The sequence below is a fragment of the Macaca nemestrina genome, chromosome 1 (assembly GCF_043159975.1).
Source record: "Macaca nemestrina isolate mMacNem1 chromosome 1, mMacNem.hap1, whole genome shotgun sequence".
Lineage (NCBI taxonomy): Eukaryota > Metazoa > Chordata > Mammalia > Primates > Cercopithecidae > Macaca > Macaca nemestrina.
Genome location: NC_092125.1, coordinates 61,200,304 through 61,221,144, shown reverse-complemented (window position 1 = coordinate 61,221,144; position 20,841 = coordinate 61,200,304). Strand labels below are relative to the sequence as shown.

Genomic DNA, 20,841 nt, shown 5'->3' with positions numbered 1-20,841 from the left:
CATTTGAGGATATACACCTAGGGGTGCAGAGATCAACGAGGCTGCCCCAAAGGAGGGAACTCGCAGTCCAGCGTGGGAGGCAATCACTGCCCAGCCTGTGCAGTGTGCAGAGTGTCCAGAGAGCAGAGGTTGCTGGTTAACTAGTTCTGCTGGGGAAAGGCAGGTGATGCCTCCCCAGTGATGCCTGAAGTGGTCTTATCAGCTCAAAACTACAACGGTAAGGACAGAAGCAGTCGTGCTGCCTTCTGGTGACGGGGTTGGGTGGACACCATGTTTCTGAGTTAGGTGGACTGGGGACTGGTGGGAGGAGGAGAGGTGAAGGAGCCAAGTCATGAATGGCTTCTTAGGCCACACTGAGGAGGAACTGCAACTCTGAGCTAGAGGTGCTTCGAGCTGCTGAAAGTGGGAACAGTGGAGTGATGTGACCAAGCGGCATTCAGGAGAAGGAACTCCAGGAGCAGCGGGAAAGGGTGACAGCCTGACCAGGTGAGAGAGATGAAAGAAGACACCAGGCTCCTCTCTCCTTATCTGGTCCTTTACCCACTGGGCACATGTAACCCAAACATTAATCTATCAATCCTGTGCTTACATAAACAGACAGTTATTGACTGTAAGTTCTGAAAATTGTATATTTCCTTCCCAGAGTACAGCAGCCTTTACGACTGTGAAAGCAGCTGGAAATCTCAGGTGAGTTCAGAGTTTAAAAAAAAAAAAAAAAAAAAGACTGGAGGCCATTTGTACATTATCTTAAAACCAGGTTGTTTATTAGTACGTACACACCCACACTCACACCCACACACACCCATACACCCATTCCTGATGCACTGAGCAAGTACAGTACTGAGAAGGGACCTGATGAGATACAGGAGGCTGGTGTGGAGGGCTCGGGTCACTGGTGACTCACCAAAGAAAAAAATATATTGACTATGAGGCAAGGGATACACCAAGACAATAGCCTTCCATCACTGTTTGCACAGATTTCTCCAGATTTCTCTTCTTAACACCTCCCTGCAATACTTCTCAGGGTGCTCTGAATGGACCCAGCTTTCCTGGCACAGCTACTGCCTTACAACATGGCCAACAGTGGCAGGAGTTGTAGAGGAGAGAGGCTGGGACTGAGTCTCCCATACAGCCAGCCCATCAAGAGCACCCTGAAGGAGTCAGATGGCTGTGCATTGCCCAACTCCACCAATCTTAGGAATCTCCATCATCTTAACAACCATTATGCAGGGATGGGAGCTCTTTATCTCCATCCAACTCATTTTCTGCACAATAATCCCTCCATCTCCACTCCCAGCAACCTGATGGCAGGGAGGCCAGGGAACACTAAGGGAGAGCAAGGGCAAGTGGCTGCCTTGCCCAAGCCTAGGGGAGAGCCCACCCCACCACACCACTGATGAGCCTCTCCTCTACTGAAAAGGAGCAGCAGGCTCTAAGCCCTGGCACTGCCCAGGTGCCATTGCTCCTTCTGGACTGGGTGCCCTGGCCCATTATCTCACCTGCAAGCCTAGCCCCTGCTCAGAACTCAAGGTGATCAGGTTGCAATGCAGCTGCTCCAGCCACCTGCAGGATGGCACTGCACTGGCCCCTCTCCAAGAAACACGTGCCAGATGCTTTTCCTTTCCTCTCACTTTGATGAAGCCCTAGGTTCCATCATCCCACCCTGAACATAAGTCTTGAACATTTTCAGGCACCTAGGTAGGATGAGAGAGTAGGTGAGGAGGGGGTGTTTCTTGGGAATAATATTCCTACCAAAACAGGACCTGTATCCCTCAGCTCAGGTTCCCACCATGCTGCTGGGGAAAGCAATGAAAATGGTGGAAGCTGGGTGGATCTTAGGAATTCCAGGAGGAGGCAGTCCCTATACACCAAAAGAGCTCTGGATGAGGGTTAGGTGATGTGGGGACAAGCAGGAGAGTGGCTGACTTCACCAACATTGGTTTTCCTGAATCTGGGACATGAATCACTGTAGGAGAAACTATTTTCTTCCTGGGAGGTCAGAGAAAGGAGGCCTCAGTCTGCCTTTTCCCCAAACTTGACTTTAGGGTCAATGTATATTCCATCCGCCCATCATGTTCATTTTTATAGGGCTGGGATTACTAAAGTGAGGCAGAGGAGGAGAGAAGGGAAAGGGATGCTGGGAGCAGAGCTAGCAATGCATGGTTAGATCTGTTCTGCCCCAGAGTCAAGATCCACACAACCTCCCTTCCCCACAGCCCAGCAGAAGCTCCACCCGATGGTTGGGGCAGGGGACATTCCCCCTGCCCTTTGGGCTTAAGGCTACCCAGAGGCCATCGGCTCTCTCTCTGGCTGGTCTGCCTGCACCTCTTATTGGGCAGGGGCTTAGAGTTTCCCCATCCTCACCCTTGGCTCAGAGCTCAGGGATCCATTTCTCTCTGGTTCTTCCCAAACCCACATTTGGGATTCAGCTTATGCCAGGGCCTGGAATCTCTACCTCAGTCTTCCTCCTCCCAGCCTCACCATCCTGCGGGAGAATGGGGTCTTCAGTAGCCCTTCCCAGTCCCTCCCTGTCCCCAAGAGAATGGGGACAGGAACCGCAGTCATGGTGATGGGTTGGGAGAGTGATGATGCTGGGGATGCCAAAACCAGCTGCCAAACCATTTGGCACAGCCAGACGTGGAAAGAGACCCTAAGGTTGAATAGCCCAAACAGGGCTGCGTCTGAAATGACCCTTTCTTAGAAGGATCATCCCAGCCCGTGGCCCAGGATCCTGGTCTTGGTGGAGGCTGCGGTGCAGACCAGGCTGGGTCCAGAAGAGGAAGGGTGGCTTCACATCCACCCTGGGAGGCCCTTCTCTCCTTCCCCCAGAATCCCAAGTGTGGACAACCTGGGTGCCTCCACAATACCAGGAGACCCCAGCCACACCCACCAGACTTACAATGGACACACGGTGGGACTCTGGGTAGTGGGGTGCCGAGGGGGTGGACGAATATATTCTGAGATCCAGGGCAACCGTAAAGTCACGGACGAGACTAGGAGCCGCAGAAGGAAGGGGAACGAGCAGGAGGGGTCAGGGCCAGTAGAGCCTGTGAAACCCAGAAGAAGGAAGCCAGCCCTGGGGGCCGTGGCTAGTCCCGGAAGGCGGAGAGCATGTGTCCGTAGAGATAGTGGGAGTGAGCTGAGGGAGAAAGAGAGACAGGCATCACACTGTGAGACAGGTTGCAGGATGTGTGCGGCAGCGGCAATGCAGCGTGCTCCAAGCGCAAAGCGCCCCGGGCCAGACGAAGCAGGAAGGGACAAGCCGGGCAGTGCTGGTAAGCGGGGCTGGAGCGGCAGGGCCAGGCCGGCAGCCAAAGGCAGGTGCGTGGGGCCGAGGGCCAGCAGCAAGGTGCCTGCGTCCCTGGGCCTGGCCCACTTACCCCGAGCCACGGGCACACCCCCCGTCAGACCCCGGGCGGGAGGGTGGGGGGTCAGCAGGAGTAGGTCCGAACCGTGGAGGTCTCCAGTCTCTGCGCCCCCGCCGTCCCGGCTGGGAGAAGTCGGCAGCCGCGGGAGAACACACAGAGCGGCGGGTTAGTGCGCGCACACGCTCCCCGCGGGGCGTTAGTGCAGCGGCAGCCCGAGAGCGCGGGGCACCAGCCTCGGCCTCGCCCCTCTCCACCCGGCCCGGCCCCAGGGTGCCAGGAAGGAGCCCGCGCTCGGCTGGGCCTCGGCCATGCCCAGCCCGCCTGTTACTCACCTTCAGGCATGATCTTCTTTGGCGGGGCCGGTGGGGGCTGCAGGGACCCCAGGGTGGACACACGGAAGCCCGCCGGGAGGGTCTCCGCCGAGGCGCTGAGCATGCCGCCGCCACCGTGGTGCTCCCGCGGCCGGAAGCGCTTCCTCCAGGAGGGCGCGCGGCGGAACACCTTGTCATCCCCCTGCACCGTGGGGAACACCAGAGGCCCAAGGGCCTGTTGGAATTGCCATCCTCATGCCCTGCCTGGAGGGGGCCAGTCGCAGCTGGTTCTAGGGGCACCACTCCCACCCCTTTGGAAAGAGGGAGCGAGGTCACTTTCCCTTTCTAGCCTTGAGTCTTTCCATCTGTACAGTGAATGGGGAAACCCTGCGACTCTGAAATTCCCTGTCTCCGGGTGGCGGATGGAGGGAGTGTGTGAGGGAGAATCTTGTTGGGTCTGCCATCCTGCAGTTGAACTGTTTCCCAGCCCACCGCAATCTTCTCAAAGTGGGCTTGGCATGACCATTCACCTTTCAAGGCATTCCTCAGCCTCAGTCCATGGGAGGTGACAGCCAGTCCCTATATACACCGTCCTGTCCTTCTGGGGCCTCCGAATGGCTGTAGCCCAGTATGCCGGAAGAGTACTGTGTCTGGCGGGAGTCAGACACCTGGCTCTGCCATTTTACTGGCTATGTGACCCTGTACCAGGTGAGTGACCCCTCTGAGTCTGTTTCCTCATCGGTAAAATGCCCGACCTGTTTCTCAGGTTGCCTATCACTAATGGGATCAGATGAGATCACCCTGTAACAGGGATGGGTCAGGCAGACCACCAAGCAGACGCAGGCTTCTCCAAAGGACATGGCAGGCAGCCCCCCTGCCATCTGCCCCCCCTCACCCATGCCAGCCATGTCTCCAAAATAACCATCTCTGCCACAGGGCACCCAGGACCCCAACCCTACAGGATCCCCCTCTGCACAGGCCTCCGCACCCCACACTTAGAGCCTCCATCACCCTGCTTGGAAGTCATGCCCAATCTCCCTCCACCCCATGTTCTCGGAGCTGATGCAGGCAAAGTGGGACTAGCAGGAACAATGGACATTCACCCGCCTGTTCTTGCCTCAACAACCCCTCCCAGCCCTGACCCCCTAGGGTTTGTTGTACATGCCCTGAGTGGGTCAAATGCTCTGATAAATTCTCAGCACCATGTACCTCTCTGTCACAGCACTCATCCTAGTAGCACTTTTATATGTATTTATGAGATTATTTCATTAATACAGTCATGCACCACATAATGTTTCAGTCAGTGATGGACGGCATAGACAATGGTGGTCCCATAAGATTATAATACTTTTACTGTCCCTTTTCTATGTTTAGTTATACAAATACTTACAAATGCCAGCAGTATTCAATACAGTAACAAGCTGCATAGGTTTGTAGCCTAGGAGCAACAGGCTATACCATACAGCCAAGGTGTGCAATAGGCTATACCACCTAGGTTTGTGTAAGTACATTCTATGATGTTCACACAGTGATCAAATTGCCTAATGATGCATTTCTCAGAACTTATCCCCGTGGCTAAGCATCATTAAGCCATGCATGACTGCATCTCTTTCCTCCTCCTTTTCCCACCTCCTTCCTTTCTCCCTACCTCCATACCTTTCACTTTCTCTCTCACTCTTTCTCCCTCTCAAATTCTATGCTCCACGGGGCAGAAACCATAATCTTTTTTGTTCCAACCAACGTATCTCCAACTTCTGAGCAGTGCCTGGGATCACATTAGGTACTCAATAAATATTCATTAAATGAATAGGTGGCAGCTGGCTCTTTATGCAGGAGTCCCATTCCTGAGTTTGTCGGGAACTTGCCTTGTCACTGCTATCCTCCCCATGATCCTGCTCTTACACTAGCCCAGAGCCTCTTTTCTCTCTCCTGCCTTCCCCTTGTCTCCATTTCCACCTTCAGCCAACCCTAAGGACCTGTTTCTGCATTCCTCCCCTGTCCCCTAATCGTCAGATGTTACTCCTTCCCGCTCCCCTCTTCCTTATTTCCCTTCAGTCCTCATCTCCATGTACAGGGAGAACTGGATACCGCCCTTAAGAGCCTTGAAGCTTCAGAAGGGACACTAAGAACCAAAATCGGCAGAGGGTGTGGTTGCAAGAGACAGCTCAAGGTTGCTGATGATGTGCTAGACAGCTGGACAGGAAGCAGTCTCCTTGGACCCCAGACCCTCCCCTCACCCTCAAATCTTACCTTATTCCCAGGACCTGGCTTCTACTCTACACTTCCCACAAAAACCATCCTCTCTAGCCCACACCTAGTTGCAGTCCCAAAAACTCCACTGCACAGCTCTATGTACACCCCAATGTCTAATCAATAACTCCACCCAAGTGTCTGGGGCCTGACAGGTCAGATAGCTCCACAAGCTTCCCAGAGGAAGTGGAACAAGGGGGAAGAGCTCAGAAATCAGACTCGCATCTGTTCCGGTCCTGCTCTGCCACAGCAGATAAGTTCCCTCTTTGAGCTTCAATTTCCTCATCCGTAAGATGGGCATCATAACCTATCTCATGTGGTGATCATTACCATAAAGTGAGACATCGTCATCACTAACCACCATACCTGGCACAATACCTGGCACAGGGCAGGCATTCAAAGAATATTTTTGTAAGGAGCGAAGGACTACATAGCTTCTAAATTAGACAGCACCACACTAATAAATATATGGGAGTCATTTCTCCAGAGAGCAACAAAGAAAGCAGAGATCCTAAGTGCACGTGGAATTAGTGGGAGGGTCAATACCACAGGGGCATTAGGAAAACAGAGATCTCTCAAGAGTTGCAACAGCTCTGGGTTGGGGTGGGGGGGCTGCCAGTTTATCCCCTTTAAGGTATCTAAATGACCAAAACAAATACTTATATAAATATTTTTTTCTCCCAAACTTCAAGGTACCTCTGTGAAGAAAACACTTCCACAAAAATTCCTGAGAGTACCCTGTGTCTCCCTGAGGCAGAGCAATCCTTCTACAAAGGTGGATTTTAGCCCTGTTTTAAACCCTACTAAGAAACAGTGATCTGACTGAAGACGGAGCAGCGAAAAACACTCTGGGCTTTCTTTTAACTTGTTTGGAACCAAATCAACTAGGGCAGACCTGACAGGCAAGGGCAGTGATAGGAAAGTGAGGCGGGAGGAAGAAGGGAAGAAGAGGAGACGGGGGCCAAGGAGGGGCTATGACCTCAGCAAACCAGTGCAAAACAAAACAAAACAGCAGGATGCTTAGGTTGGCATCTCAAAGGGGACCATAGCTCAGAATAGCCTCAACTCAAGGGGAAGGCCTGATGAAATCAAGTGCAAGGGACTGTTCCTTCAGTGACCAGGAGGGTGGAGAGAGGAAAACTTTAACTTGGTGTGAAGGTAGACCAGAGGGTGAAACTAGGGAAACCTGGGATGGTAAAAGCCTGAGCGTGTGTTTAGCTGTGCAGACTGCACTGGTGAGCAGAAGAGCAAACCTGTAATTTAACAACCTCAGCAGGGATCTGCCTCCACACACCCACACTCCTGAAGGATGGGCTGGAATCTTACTGAGTAGGCTGGAGGTGTGCTGAGCTCAGCACTGAAGAAATACGGTCTGAGACATCAAGAAAAAGGTGTGATCCCAAAGATATGGCCCTTGGGGAAAATCTTTGATCCTATGTGGATAGGAAGGCAGGGCATAGAATTAGAAGATGATGGAAGTACAACACATGGGCCTTCAGCTTTTGCACAGGAGTTTCACAGAGACTTCTCCACAACCTATTACTACCCCAGACAAGTTCTTCTAGGGCTGGTCCATTTCCTCAACCCCCTGACATTCATCATCCCCATCCCCTCTGGCTCTCCTCCCTTAGACTAGCCTTCCAACAATTAGCCCAGGGAAGGCAGAACTCATGAACTTCAATCCAATTAAGATGACCAAATCCCCAAGGTTTCTAATTCATGGCCAGGTACTCACGTCATCCAGCTTCCGGTCTGTGCCCAAGGCCAACAGGTTATTGAACTCTCTTTCCATCACCTGGCGTGCCTGGAGTCCATAGAGCAGGAGAGGGAAAGGTGGGAAGGGCTATAGTTAACTACCTTTATGCCATCTTTCACCATTTTCCTAGGGTCCAAGGGCAGAGATACAAGGCTTCAGTGCATTTAGCCTGTTAGAGGCCTTTACACACCTTTCTGAAGCTGCTCCTTCAAGCAAACTCATAAGTAAAGCTGTAAGCCTAGGATTCTTTCATATACAGCAAATTAGAAAAACAATTTTTTTAAAAAAGTAGCAGCCTTGGCAACATAGTGAGACCCTGTCTCAAAAACAAAAACAAACAAACAAAAAAATTTCATTAAATGGGCGTGGTTGTGAACACCTACAGTCCCAGATACCGGTTGGGCAGGAGGATAGCTTGAGCCCACCAGTCTGAGGCTGCAGGGAGCTATGATCACACCTGCACTCCAGATTGGGTGATACAACAGGACCCTGTCTCTAAGAAAAAAATAAGTAGGATCATAGAACACATAGATAAAGAGACTTCACCTAGTTGGAAAAAAAAAATTGTCTGAAAGGGGAAAATCGTGCCTGTCTTTCTGGAAGGGTACGTCAGCATGTAAACCATGGATAACCAGAATGTGACTGATTTGGATTAAATAAATATATCTGATAAGTTTTCACATCAAAAACTTAAAATTAGGAAGCCTGCTCAGCTATGGATATTGGTTGTCCCTGGGCTGTGTACATACAGACTTTCTTTAGGCCTCCCAGGAGATTAATTCATTCACAGTTTTCAGAAATGCCAGAAACAGAAAAGTTTTCAAAACTGCTACCAGACCTTTTTTTTTTTCTTTTTTTTTTTTTTTTTGAGTGAGACAGTGTCTCATTCTGTTGCCCAGGCTGGAGTGCAGTGGCACAATCATGGCTCACTGCAGCCTTAAACTCCTGGGCTCAAGCAAAATTCCCACCACAGCCTCCCCAGTAATTGGGACTACAGTCATGCATCACCAAACTCAGTTAATTTTTTAAACTTTTTGTAGAGACTGGGTCTCACTATGTTGCCCAGACTGGTCTTGAACTCCTGACCTCAAGCAATCCTCCCACCTTGACCTCCCAAAATACTGAGCATACAGGCCTAAGCTACCACATCGAGCCATTTTTAACCATTTTAAATGAGGGATTCCATATTGGGTCAGACACTACTTCTTCCGACAGCTCAATGACTGGGTCAGGATATTAAGAAAGGTTAGAAAGCCATGGAGAGGTGTCCCTGCTGCTATTTACAGAATTATTGCTTTCCTCCAAAACTGAACGCATTCGAGATAGGAAATCAAAGAAAGAGAAAAGTCCATTTATGGGTAGAAAATATTACGCATAGAGTTCAATAAGGACAGTCTGGGCCAGTATTGGGAACATAACATTTTTAGAAATGATCTGAAAGGAGAAGCATAGTAAATTTCAAGTATCCAAATGACACTGCTCCTCTGGGCAGTGAAAGGGGAGGAGGACAGGTGTACATTTCAGAAGCATCTCACAAAGCAATGTGAGTGGGTAGGAAAGTGGCAGATGAGGCTTGTCCAAAGTGGGCAAGTGGAGAAAACTGTACTTGGGGGAGAAATCCAGGCTTCTCTTGGAGAATGAAGGGATCTGTCCTATCCGTTTTGACTGGCTGGGGTGGGGGTGGGGGGTCACTGCAGAATGCCTACAGGACACACTGGCCCTGTACACTGCCACCACCCCTAAAAGGCCAACACACTGCCCAGAATTACGAGACAACACAGCCCTACCCGCACTCGAGCCAAAACGTGTCTGCTCCCAGAATAGCCTGTGCAGCTCTGGTGGCTGAATTTCAAAAGAGATCTGACAGCTGCAAACAGTCCAGACAAGGGCAGCTAAAACAATCAGGGAACAGAGGCAAGTCTATATGAGGAAAGCCTAAAAGAATTAAGAACACTCTGTCTGGAGAGACAAAGGCTTGGGCCCAGAGGCAATACAATCAGAGTTTATGAAATTATAAAAGGTGAGAACTGGTTAAATACAAATAGCCTTACCAAACCTAAACTATTAGGAGGAGGTAGTTCCTTCCCCAGGGGCCTGACAGGGGCATTCTTAGGACGAATAAAATCAGGAAGTACTCCACACAACAAGCAGCACTTCTAGAATCTATTACCCACAGGAAGTTAGAAAGGCCAAAAATATAAATAGGTTCAAGAAAATTTAGATATATTCTTAGATGACAGCTCCATAAAAATGATGAAACGTAATTTCATGAGATGTTTAATCATTTGAGCTGTTGACAGAGAGCCAAAGCCCAGGCATGGAGAGGCTCTGGGCTGTGTAATTTGGTATATTTCGCTTTTTTAAGCCTGGGGGCCCAGGAGCAGATCCCTAGGGTGGTAGACAAAGGTGATGTGGGCTCTCTGGTCCCTACGGGCCATGGGGCTCATTCCCCTCTAAGAAAAGTCAGATCAGAGAAGCAGGATGAAAAGGAAGGCTCAGCGTCTCAGCTATGAAGTGGGGTTAGGAGGAGATGGAGGTACCCAGGGCAGGATGGGGATGTGCATTGTAAGAGCACACTGTGTGCCAGGCCCGTGCTAGGTGTGCCCTGTATGTGAAGACCATGTGTTCCCATGAGGGCTTGCTTATGCACAGGGGACCACTTAGAGGAGGATTGAGGACATTGTGATCCCCTCTGGCATAGGCCCTAGAAAAGCTCCCCAACCCCAAGATACCTAAGCCTTTGTGTATGAGGGAAAGAAAGAGAGCAAGTAAGGGAGACAGGGAGAGACAGGTTGACTGATTAAAAGGCTACCCACCTGGGTGTTCTGTGTGGGGATCTGAAGGATCAGGGCCAGTGTGTTGTGGTCGAAGTTCTCGTCCAGGGCCAGCAAGGCTCCATGCACACCACTCTCATGCAGGTTTCCGGCATAATCCCGGAGCCCAATAGACTGAACCCAATGAACCACCTGGTCGTTGGTCCAGACTAGCACATCTGGAGTGTGGGGAAAGAAAAGGGATGGAAGAAGATACTACGTTTCATCAAGGACCCTCCAAGGACAGAAGCAGAACTCCCTAAACCCAGAGCCCCAGTCCACCCTGCTCTCTGGCCCCCACCCCATCCCCAACTTTCTGTATCTTCTTTCTGTCCTCCCTGGAACCTGGGCTCCTGGGGAACCAACCCCCCACTCATTTCATCCCTGCCAGTTTACAGGACCTGGGGTCAGGCCAACAGGCTCTGAGCTTTCTCCCCAGAGCCCTTGCATGGGTCATCCCCCTGCCACAAGCTGGAATAGTCTTCATATTCTTTTCACCTTCAAGGTCTTCTCTAAGATTTGCATCTCCCATCCAACCCCATCCAGATCACCAAGTTCCACAAGCACACCAGTCTATAACACCGTCCCAGAGGATTCATTGCATTTGTCCAGTTAGTGGCTGCAGTCTGGTATGTGGGGTGGAGGGAGGGGATTATAGCGAACTTGGCATGGACCATGTCTCCTCCATCAGACTGGGAGCTCCCTAAGGTGAGGCTGCATCTTCCTTGTCAGACTGGAAGATTCCCTGAGAGACAGAATGCCTCCCCTCCACTTGGCCCAAGGCAGGGACCAGCCAAGCAGGCTACTCCTGCACCCTCTCCAAGCCTGACGAGCTTACCCTTGATCTCGTGCTGGCTCTCCTCTCGCCTCTTCTCCAGCTCCTTCCGGTCATAATTCAGCCTCTTCAGACACATGATGCCATACTGAAGACTGGTTCTGCAGGCACACAGCCCCCGAGCCAGAGCCTCAGTGGGGCCACACTCCCACGCCACCTGTCTCACATCCAGCACTAGCTACAGCACGTCCAGACCTACTGCCTCCAGCACAAAGAGCACCCCAGCCTCCCCATGCTCCTCCTTCCCCAGGGGCTTGCCTGCGAACCATCCCAGGGTTACTCCCTTTCTCTGTCTAACCCATATCCTCCCTCTCAGTCAGGAAGCGGGCCTGGATTGATGGGAAAAAAGTTCTTTGAATGAAACCAACATGTCCTTCTCTCCAGGCACTGGAATGCAAAGACCCCTACCACCTGCAAGTGAAAGAAAAAGCAAAAACAAGATACCCCTTTGTATCCCTACTTCACTCAGAGTCCTTACAACGGCCTATAAGATACTCCATGATCTGCTCCGCCACCTGTCTAACAGCCCCTTCAGCCACTCTCCCTCTTGCTCTCTCTGCTGCAGCCACACTGACACCCCTGCTGCTCCTCAGACACAACAGGCTCACTGGGCCTGCAGGCCTCAGGGCCTTTGCACTGGTGGCTGCCTCTGCCTGGAACACTCCTCCCCCAGTCGGCTGTGTAGCTTACTCCTTTTGTCTCCATTAAGTCTTTGCTTAAATGTCACCTTCTCAGTCCAATTCATTAGTCACACTGTTCATCAGATTTAAAATTGCAGTATCACCATCACCACCCCTGGCCCATACTCCCAATCCCTCTCACCCTGGTCTAATTTTTTCCTAGCATGTTTTGTCTATTAACATACCATATATTTATTATTCCTTGACTGTCTCTTCCAGTTAGAATATAAGCTCTATGAGGGCAGGGGTCTTTGTTTTGTTCACTGATCCTAAACCCCTAGCGCAGAGCAGGTACTCTACAAATGCTTGATTAATTAAATGAAATAATTAATTCACACAAATTACTAAAAGCACTTACACAGTATCAGGTGCAGGGCAAGCATTCAGTAACTAAGCCAGACACAGAACCACAGATTCTGTGGGTCAGAAGGAACCCTGGAGGCCATCGGTCCACGCTCCCACCTAAGGCAGGAGTCACCCCTGTAGCTTCCTTCAGAGTAGTCACTGAGCCTGTACCTGAGCGCCTCCAGGGACAGTGAACTCATTACTTCTCAAGGCAGCTCATTCCCTCTTGGAAGAGCTATAGTGTTCTTCCTTCCGTGAACGCTACTTTGTCATTCAGCTTCTCTGAGTTTTTCCATCTTTACAGAATTAGAATGGAAAGTCCCTCCCAACTCTGCCTGCTTTTGACTCTTACTGAGGGCACTGCTTTGTGAGATTAAATTGTGCAGCCTGCTCCCTCCTTTTCTCCCCTCACTTCCCAGCAGGAGGCTCTTCTGCCTACAACAGAGCTCAGAGACGCCACTTCCAGGAACCCTTTTCTGGCCCAAGTCGCCCATGTGTTGCTCAAGCCGCTGGTTTAAGCCTTGGTCCACAGTGAACGGGCATGCGCACACACAGCTCATGACTGGAAATGCCTTCTGTCTAGTTTCAATCTCACTCACTATAATTTCCAGTCCTGTTCCTTTCTTTTTTTTTTTTTTTTTTTTTTTTTTTTGAGACGGAGTCTGGCTCTGTCGCCCAGGCTGGAGTGCAGTGGCCGGATCTCAGCTCACTGCAAGCACCACCCGGGCTTACGCCATTCTCCTGCCTCAGCCTCCAGAGTAGCTGGGACTACAGGCGCGTGTCACCTCGCCTGGCTAGGTTTTTGTATTTTTTTTAGTAGAGACGGGGTTTCAACATGTTAGCCAGGATGGTCTCGATCTGACCTCGTGATCCGCCCATCTCAGCCTCCCAAAGTGCTGGGATTACAGGTTTGAGCCACCACGCCCGGCCCAGTCCAGTTCCTTTCAAAGCTGCTGCATACCATGGCAAAAATATAAAGTCCTTAAAGTTAAGTCAACCTGGGTTTGGATGCCAGCTCTGCCCCTTCCTAGCTGAGAGGCACCCAGCAAATGTGAGATGGGGTCACACCTGTCTTGCAGGTGACAATAAATGCAAGGGCTTAGCCCAGCCTTTGGGAACATTACAGGCACTCGGAAGTGGCAGCACGGAAGTGGCAGTGGGTGACATTTATGACTATCGTGCATGCTTGTCCTACAAAAGCAGGAGCTCTTCTAGAAGACCTGCTCGATAGAGCACCATGTCCCAAGGAAAAGAGCTCTGAGTGGGGTGTCTAGAGACAAGGATTTGAGCCCCATTCTGTAATCACCTGGCTGGGTGACCTGATGGAAATCAACCTCTATTGAACTTGTTTTTCTTATCTGTAAAATAAGGTTTTAAAATATCCCTTTCTTATAATAATTATGATTTAAAAGAAATTTTAAAGACGTAAGAACATGCTTGTGAAATGTTACATGGAATAAAAGCAGGTAGACACATAGTTTGGTGGTGAGATGTGAAAATGCTTTAGAAACTCTGAAGTACTCAAAATTCGGAGCTGAACCTAGAACCCCACGTTCAGGCCACAGTTCTCTCCTGGGGATGGGGCAGAGGGGCTGGGGGGAGGATTTCCACAGTCCTGGCTGGGGCCGGGCTGACAGATCCTCTAGCAGCCCAGACACATCCCGGCTTGGCAGGGGAACAGCTCATCTCTCCCCAGCCCTATCAATCACTGAGAAGGGGACAGGTGCAGCTGGGTCTGGCAGCCTCCAGGCAGAGACAAATGATTCCCTTTCAGCCCTAGCTGATTTGGGTGGGGGCGGGTGCAGAGGGAAGGATGCAGTCTTCCCTCACAAGTCAGCCCTCATGCTGGGGTCAGATGGGCCAAGGGTTCCAAGCCAGGAGGCTCTGCGCAGAGTGGTGCCAAGAGCACTGGACTTGAGTCAGCATACCTGGGTTCCCCTGTACTCTGCTATCATCCCTGAGTGACCTGGGTTACTGCTCCTCCCCATGCCTTAATGTTCTCATCCACAAAACAGGCACGCTAACAAGATCCCTTCCAGATTTAACTTTCTATAAGATTTCTGAGTTGGAGAGACCACAGGACATCCACAGAGCCCTGAAAGAACCTTGAAGAGCCCTATTCCTGGTCTTACTATCCAGCCACGACAAGTCTTGGCTCAAAGAGCCACCCACACAACTTGAAGCTGGATGTTAAGAAGGACTTCCTAAAAACTGCCAACTCCTAGCACCATGGCCACCAACTGCATTCTCCAACACAAATGCCTGCTGGGACCAAGCAGGTAACACAAGTGAGAGAAGAGGCTAGGGGGCTGGGAGGCCCTGGAGCAGGCCCACCCATCCTGAGTGGACTCCGCTCTTTAACTCCAGCTGGTTGCTTCCATGCTAGAATGTGTTGACAGAGCTTTCAAGTCTTCAAGAGAAACCAGAAATCCAGAATTGTATATAAAATCTACTGTTTAAATACTGGCAGCTCAATTTGAGTTGTTAAGATATATGTGGGCCAAACAAAAACAAGTCTGTGGGCCAAATTCTGCCCACAGGCTGCCAGTTTGGGACCTGCGCCGCAGACACTTTTGAACAGAAGATCTTTTCAGCAAAGAGGAGGAAAGGACTGGATGACATCCTATAAAAAAGGATGTGAGCCCAAAGGAGAGAGATTCCGATCTGGGATGTCAGCAGGGCAATGGCCCAGGAAGATCTTCCCCCTCAACTTGGAATGAGACACCTAAATTGAACACTAGGTTCAGTTTGAGTCTTGTGAGAGTTAACACAGCAAATTCAGCAAGTGCAAAGACAAGCAATAAAATTCAGACCTGGGGGAAAATCTCAAAAGAGGTAAAGGTAAAGAAAAATGACTTTTTGTATCTTTAGGACTAGACATAATGACCTAGTCATTATAAGGACAGAAACCTGGTCAATTTGAGGATCAAATCCTCAAATTACAGGATGTGACAAGGATTTGACAAGGGAGACTTTCCCAAGGGGGAGACCTGTTGCCATTCAGAACAGGCCACAGAAAGAGATGAAGGCACCTCTCTTCCTGGAGGCAGACCCTCAGAGCTAGGGGAAGCCCCCACGAGGGAGGTGGCCCTGGGCCCCAGCCGCACTCACCGATGGAAGCTGTCCACCATCTTCAGGTGGACCCGCAGGTCCTTCTTGGTGAGGTGGTCCAGCATGCGGGCGTCCACCAGGCACTCCATGAAGTAGCTGCGGTACTGCGGGAGCCCCAGGCTAGGCAGCCATTCATTCCCAATCCACTCATGGTTCATGTCCCCATAGGCCAGGGTCTAGGGAAACGAGATGCAGAAGGCTATTATGGGGGAGAAAGGTAGAGCCGGCAGGCTGAGGCTGGTATAGCTGGTTGGGAGATGCATGAATCCATCCTCCACCCATGAGGGAGGAAGGGCATTCCAATACAATTTCAGTTTATCTTCAATAAGGGGGCTGGTAGTGGCGGGAGGTGGGGATTTTAAATGGAACTTTATAAGATCTCGAAATGATACAGTTCCACTCACATATCAATTATCTACACTAATGAACAGAAGTAGCTATCCCGGCAGCAGCTAATATGAAATCCTTCCTGTTGACTCTGGATTGCATTTGCGGTATTGTGCGGCAGCCATGCCTTCCTGACTCTCAGTGAGCCTCAAGCCCGCTGAGCCCAAGGGAGAGGCTGTGTTACAGAGGACCTGCAGCGTGGCAAAGGAAGCCTGTCTCACTCCGGGACAAGGCTGGTTTTATGAAGGAAGCAAGGAAGTTAAATGTTGGCAGAAGATTGAAAAAAATAAAGGATGATGGCCTGTGCCTGAATAGCCAGCAGCGCTCATTCTCTAAGGCCTGAGCCTCTGCTCCGAGAATGCTCCAGGTCCTCTGTTGCTTTCCCACACACACCCCGCCGTGTGGTCCTGCAGGGCCTGTGCCATGTGGACGTCGCCTCCTGACCTGGGCAGGGTGTTCCCTAACCACCCATCTTGAGAAAGCTTCAGTTTTCACAGCAACCCTACCCGACTCTTTCCTTATCCTTACTTGATGTTTTTAGATGGAAAAAGTCTATTTTGTTCTCTTTTAACAATGTAATAGCTGATACACACAAGACTATATGTAAAATGCTCATTATGAAGCATATAAATGAAGTTAGCAACAGTGGACACCAACCAAGCTAAGCAGCAGAGCATTACCCACACTGTACTGTTTGCACACTGATGCTCGCTGTCACCACACGTCTCCTACTGCCCCTCTAAAAGGGAACCACTATGCTGAGTTTTCTGACTATTCCTTTGGTTGTAAAAAACTGTTTTACACTTTTTACAATCATCCATGTATATTTCCCTAAACAATATATGATTAATTTTGTTTGGTTTTGAGTTTTGGTATCAAATTCCATGCATCTTTTAGGATCTGCATTCTTCATTTAACATCCTATGTCTCAGATCCCCCCAATCACCTCTGCCAAGGGTGTTTTATGGCGTGAATGATTCAGCCAGTCTCCTGCTCGTGAGGTTTTCCCTGAGCAGATATACACAGTGCTGCTCCCTGCTTCATTCTTCTTCACAGCTCGCATCGCTATCCAATATTGTCCCTTTATTTGTTTACTTATTGAGACTGTCTTTTTTATCCCTATTGACATGGTTTGTTTACTGATATTATTCCTTTATTTGTTTACTGCCTCCATGAGGGCTTGCTTTCTTCACTTCTATATCCAGAGAGTCAGGAAAGGCCTAATCCCTATATTTGCTCAATAAATGTTTGCTCATGAAATGGAAGAAAGACATTTCGCTCAGTTCACCAGAGTGCCTCTGAGAGGGACAGCGAGAGGAGAAAGACTCACACTAATCTAGGTCTCATTATTCCCAGGAAAAGGGTGAGACTGAGGAGAAGGGCCAGGGATGCAGGGGCCACAGCCCTCCAGGGCTCCTCACCTGCCACCCTGAGAAACCAGAACAAGCAGCTAGAGGGTACTGGGTGGGGGTGGGGGGGCGCTCTGATGGGAGCAAAGAACCCGTATCCAGGGCTTTTCATGTGAAGAAGGACTCAGAGATTCCTGCTGGGGAGAGAACCTACTGGAAGAACATTGTCTTGAAGTTTTGGGAGCTGGTTCTAGACAGGGGAGGGAGTCTTACCTGAGCCCAGCTGCCCTCCTCACTGTCCTAGCAGGAACAAGTGCAGCGTGTTAGGGGAAACAGGCAAAGTCAAGAAACCTATCAGCTCTACCCTAGACCCCATCAAGGAGAGGAAAAAGATGTCCCAGTATCTGGCTGGGTGACTGGGGAAAGCCTGTCGGGATGGTTAAGAGAGAACACAAGGTTGGTGTGTGCACCCACGTTTGCGGTGAGGCAGGGCAAATGTGTGTGTGGCAAAAACACACACCTCCCACGCTTGACTGGGAGCCAGGCAAGATGCGCAGCTCTCCCAACACTCCCCATTCCTCCACCAGGGAGGAAGCACAAGGGCAGAGACCCTGTGGCTCAAGTCCATAGCAGGGCAAAGCCCTCCCCAGCCCAACTCTCCTCCACTGCAGCACACCAGTGGCCCAGGGCAAGCTTGTGACCTCCTGGGAAGGACCACACACATACAAACTGCTCCCAGCCTCACCCCTCTCCCGGCAACCCTCCACCCTAAGAGCAGATCACACCTCAGGGATACCAACCTCACATGAGATCGATGGCAGCCCACTCTGACTGCCCACAGCCTTTCCCTCATCCTTGTGGGAGTCATCAGTCCCAACCCCAGGCCCAGGGCCAAAGGCCAAGGGCCAGACTCACTGTTTTAGTAGATGTTTCCAGAGTTTCCATCTCTTCATGGGTGACCCAGACATTCCCAGAAGACTGTAGGCAGAGAGGAAACCCAGCTGGTCCTGGGTGTGGGTTCCCAGGATCCCCATCAGGCTGGGAGCCCAAAGGACAAGGACAAAGCTCCCTCCCCGAGTCCTCCAATGGGCCCAGCCCACAGCTTGCACACTGCCTAGCTCTGAGCAAGTGGACAGCAGAAGCCACATCTCTGTTATCATCATATCCACGATGCTTAGCACAGTTCCTGGCACACAGGAAGTACGCGATAAATGTTTCCCGGATGAGTAAGAATGCACAGTGCTGACCTGGAATGGGGCTGACCCAATCATGGAGATGGCCAGTAATGAAAGATTCCACCCCAGGGGCGGCGAAACAGTCTGCATTCTTGTGTTGATTGAGGTTAGAGGACCAAGACAATATTCACAAATGCCCTCTTCCCTTTGTTTCCCCCAGCCTGGCAACCATATAAAACCCCAGAAAGCCCATCCTGGAAACTGCCCAGAGACCTGGAAATTTTGGCAGAGTAGGGATGGGGAGATGGAGCCCCATGGGTGGTATGTGAGAGGGAGGGAACCAAGGCTGCTGGGATCCTCCTAGAATCAACGTCATATCCTCCTGAAGAGCAGGGAGAGCCCTTTGTGAGGATGGGAAGGAAGGGGCAGGGCTCAATGCTGCCATCTTCCCAAAGCCCAACAGGAGACCTTGCAAACTCTGTTCCAGAACCTCTGAAAATGTCCTGGGCAAGGGAAGGGCCACTCACAGTCCTGGAGGTGGGCGGGGCAGAGGGGCTGGTCAGTGACACCATCTCCTGAATGGCCAGGCGGAGCTTGAGTCGGTGCAGGGCATTGCTGATGCCGATCTCCCGCTGGATCTCTGTGTCCGACAGAGCGGACATGATGGCACCACTCTTGACGTTGGCCCGGCAGGCTGCCACGTACCAGGCAGGCATCCCCACCCAGAGCTGCAGACACCGGGCACAGGGAGGTAATTCAAGGCCTGGGCCCTACCACCAAGAGTTTGGCAATAGCAAGGGGCAAGGGCCAGGCCTCATCCACTGACTCAGGGGCCAGGCCTCATCCACTGACTCGAATAGCAAATGCAGACTTTAGGAATGTGGAGGTCCTCAAATCCTCACTCTCTCATTTTACAGATTAAAAGTAGCATCAACTCTGTCCTCTGACTGGTATGTGTGTGTGTTGGGGTGGGGGAGGGGGGCTAAATGCTAGGTATGGCACATGTGCACTTGGCAGGGAAGAAACACACTGTAAAAGTTCTAGGACATCACCCCTCTGCCCACCCCAAACATCCTTCCCTCCAGACCCCTGAGTGGACTCCCTTTGCTCAGGCTTACCTCCAACCAGGAGACCACAGTAGGACCATCCCACTGGGCAAAGGGCATTCCTTTCCTGCGGGCATCTTCAAGCAGCTGGTGTCTTATAGGAAGAGGAACAACAGACTCACTAGTTCTTCCTTGTCTCTTAACTGTTCTTGCTCCAGGGACCACTGGGCTGTGCAAGAGCTGGACACCCACAACCCTTGCTCCCCACCCTGGACTTCCTCTGCTCTGCTCTTCCGTCTTCTGAAGAAGTATGACAAGAAATGGGGCAGGAACACCTCTCCACCCCCAGAGGGCGAGGAGCTCTCTGTTTGCGTGTGACCTGACATTGACTTAGATTTCAATCTGCCCTGCCAGAGACCCACAGGACCCAGGTCACTCTCCCATAACCCCCTTGCCTCCTTCTCCCTAGGCTTATCCTAAGAACCTCCTCCCAGCCCTGCTGTGCCCATATGGACCAGGCCAACTCAGTTCAGGAAGGGCCTTGCTGGGGTCTGGGTCCCTGAGCTCAGTTTCACAGCAGGCCAGGGGAAGGGAAGTGCGTAGGGGGCTGGGCCCCATCCTGGCAGAATCTGGCCTGTGGCTCTTACTTCTTCTTTAGCCGCCGGTCCTTCTCTGCCTGGGTCCCCAGCTTGGCAGGCACCATAGGCTCCTGCATACTGAACTCGGAGTCTGTTAGCAGAACTACAAGGAAAGAGATGCGTGTATCAGCCAACCCCTCTGCCTCTCCTCCCTTGCCTGGATCAGGGGTGGGGAACAGAAGCAGCAGGAGGCTCCTCAGCAAAGGACAACCCATGGCCTGACGGGACCATTATTCCTGGAGCTTCTGCTCAGTGTCCCTGCATCCAGGCAGTCTCAGAGAATGGCATCAAGCAGGTCATCCCCAGTTCAGAGTCTCCCTGGGAGCCTCAGCCTTGGGGGTGTTTTCCAGCCAGATGGACCCAAGTTATCCCACCCTAGAATCCTAGACAGAACCTGTCCTTCCTCCAAGCCAAGGTGCAAAGGAAACGCAGAGCCCCAAACACAAGTGGGCTACAAGGCTCAGAGAGAAGGATGACCCTGGCTTGGGTCAGGGGTGGGGAAATCCACACACTGAGAGCTGCATCTCTGGGCCTCCTTCTCTGGGTGCATTCACTTGCACAAAACCATAAAGGGGAACATGCAGAGTTCTGTCTTCTATTAAATATTTCCTTGAATTGATGCTAGAACCCTACAGAATTCATGGCCAGAGGCAGAATCTTAGAATTCTTTTAAGCCCTGGTCACCCCCACACAGTACACAGTATGCAACAAGTGTGGGTAACCCAGAAACGAATCTGAGGTGCTGTCTCAGTTTTAGGTGCCAGCATGGTGTGGAGA

The 20,841-nt window shown here is 51.1% G+C and overlaps 1 protein-coding gene across 14 annotated transcripts in view; it reads right to left on the bottom strand.

Annotated features, from left to right (window-relative positions):
• Positions 1 to 734: 734 nt before the first annotated feature.
• Positions 735 to 20,841, bottom strand: part of LOC105484759 (PTPRF interacting protein alpha 4) — a 52,729-nt gene continuing 32,622 nt past the window's right edge. For 7 of the 14 annotated variants that reach the window (XR_989200.3, XR_989203.3, XR_011612862.1 and 4 more), the window contains 12 exons: positions 20,074 to 20,167; positions 19,499 to 19,580; positions 18,908 to 19,108; positions 18,121 to 18,183; positions 17,479 to 17,505; positions 15,470 to 15,645; positions 11,337 to 11,434; positions 10,502 to 10,677; positions 7,665 to 7,733; positions 3,701 to 3,881; positions 3,381 to 3,490; positions 735 to 3,139 (listed from right to left, as the gene is read on the bottom strand). Coding sequence is in view for 5 of the 14 variants with exons in the window: in XM_011746686.3 (XP_011744988.1) it covers positions 3,090 to 3,139; positions 3,701 to 3,881; positions 7,665 to 7,733; positions 10,502 to 10,677; positions 11,337 to 11,434; positions 15,470 to 15,645; positions 17,479 to 17,505; positions 18,121 to 18,183; positions 18,908 to 19,108; positions 19,499 to 19,580; positions 20,074 to 20,167 (1,217 nt within the window). In the remaining 9 variants the exon portion in view is untranslated. The remainder of the gene's footprint in view (positions 3,140 to 3,380; positions 3,491 to 3,700; positions 3,882 to 7,664; positions 7,734 to 10,501; positions 10,678 to 11,336; positions 11,435 to 15,469; positions 15,646 to 17,478; positions 17,506 to 18,120; positions 18,184 to 18,907; positions 19,109 to 19,498; positions 19,581 to 20,073; positions 20,168 to 20,841) is intronic. The other 7 variants (XM_011746686.3, XM_011746690.3, XM_071078329.1 and 4 more) reach the window with 4 other exon arrangements.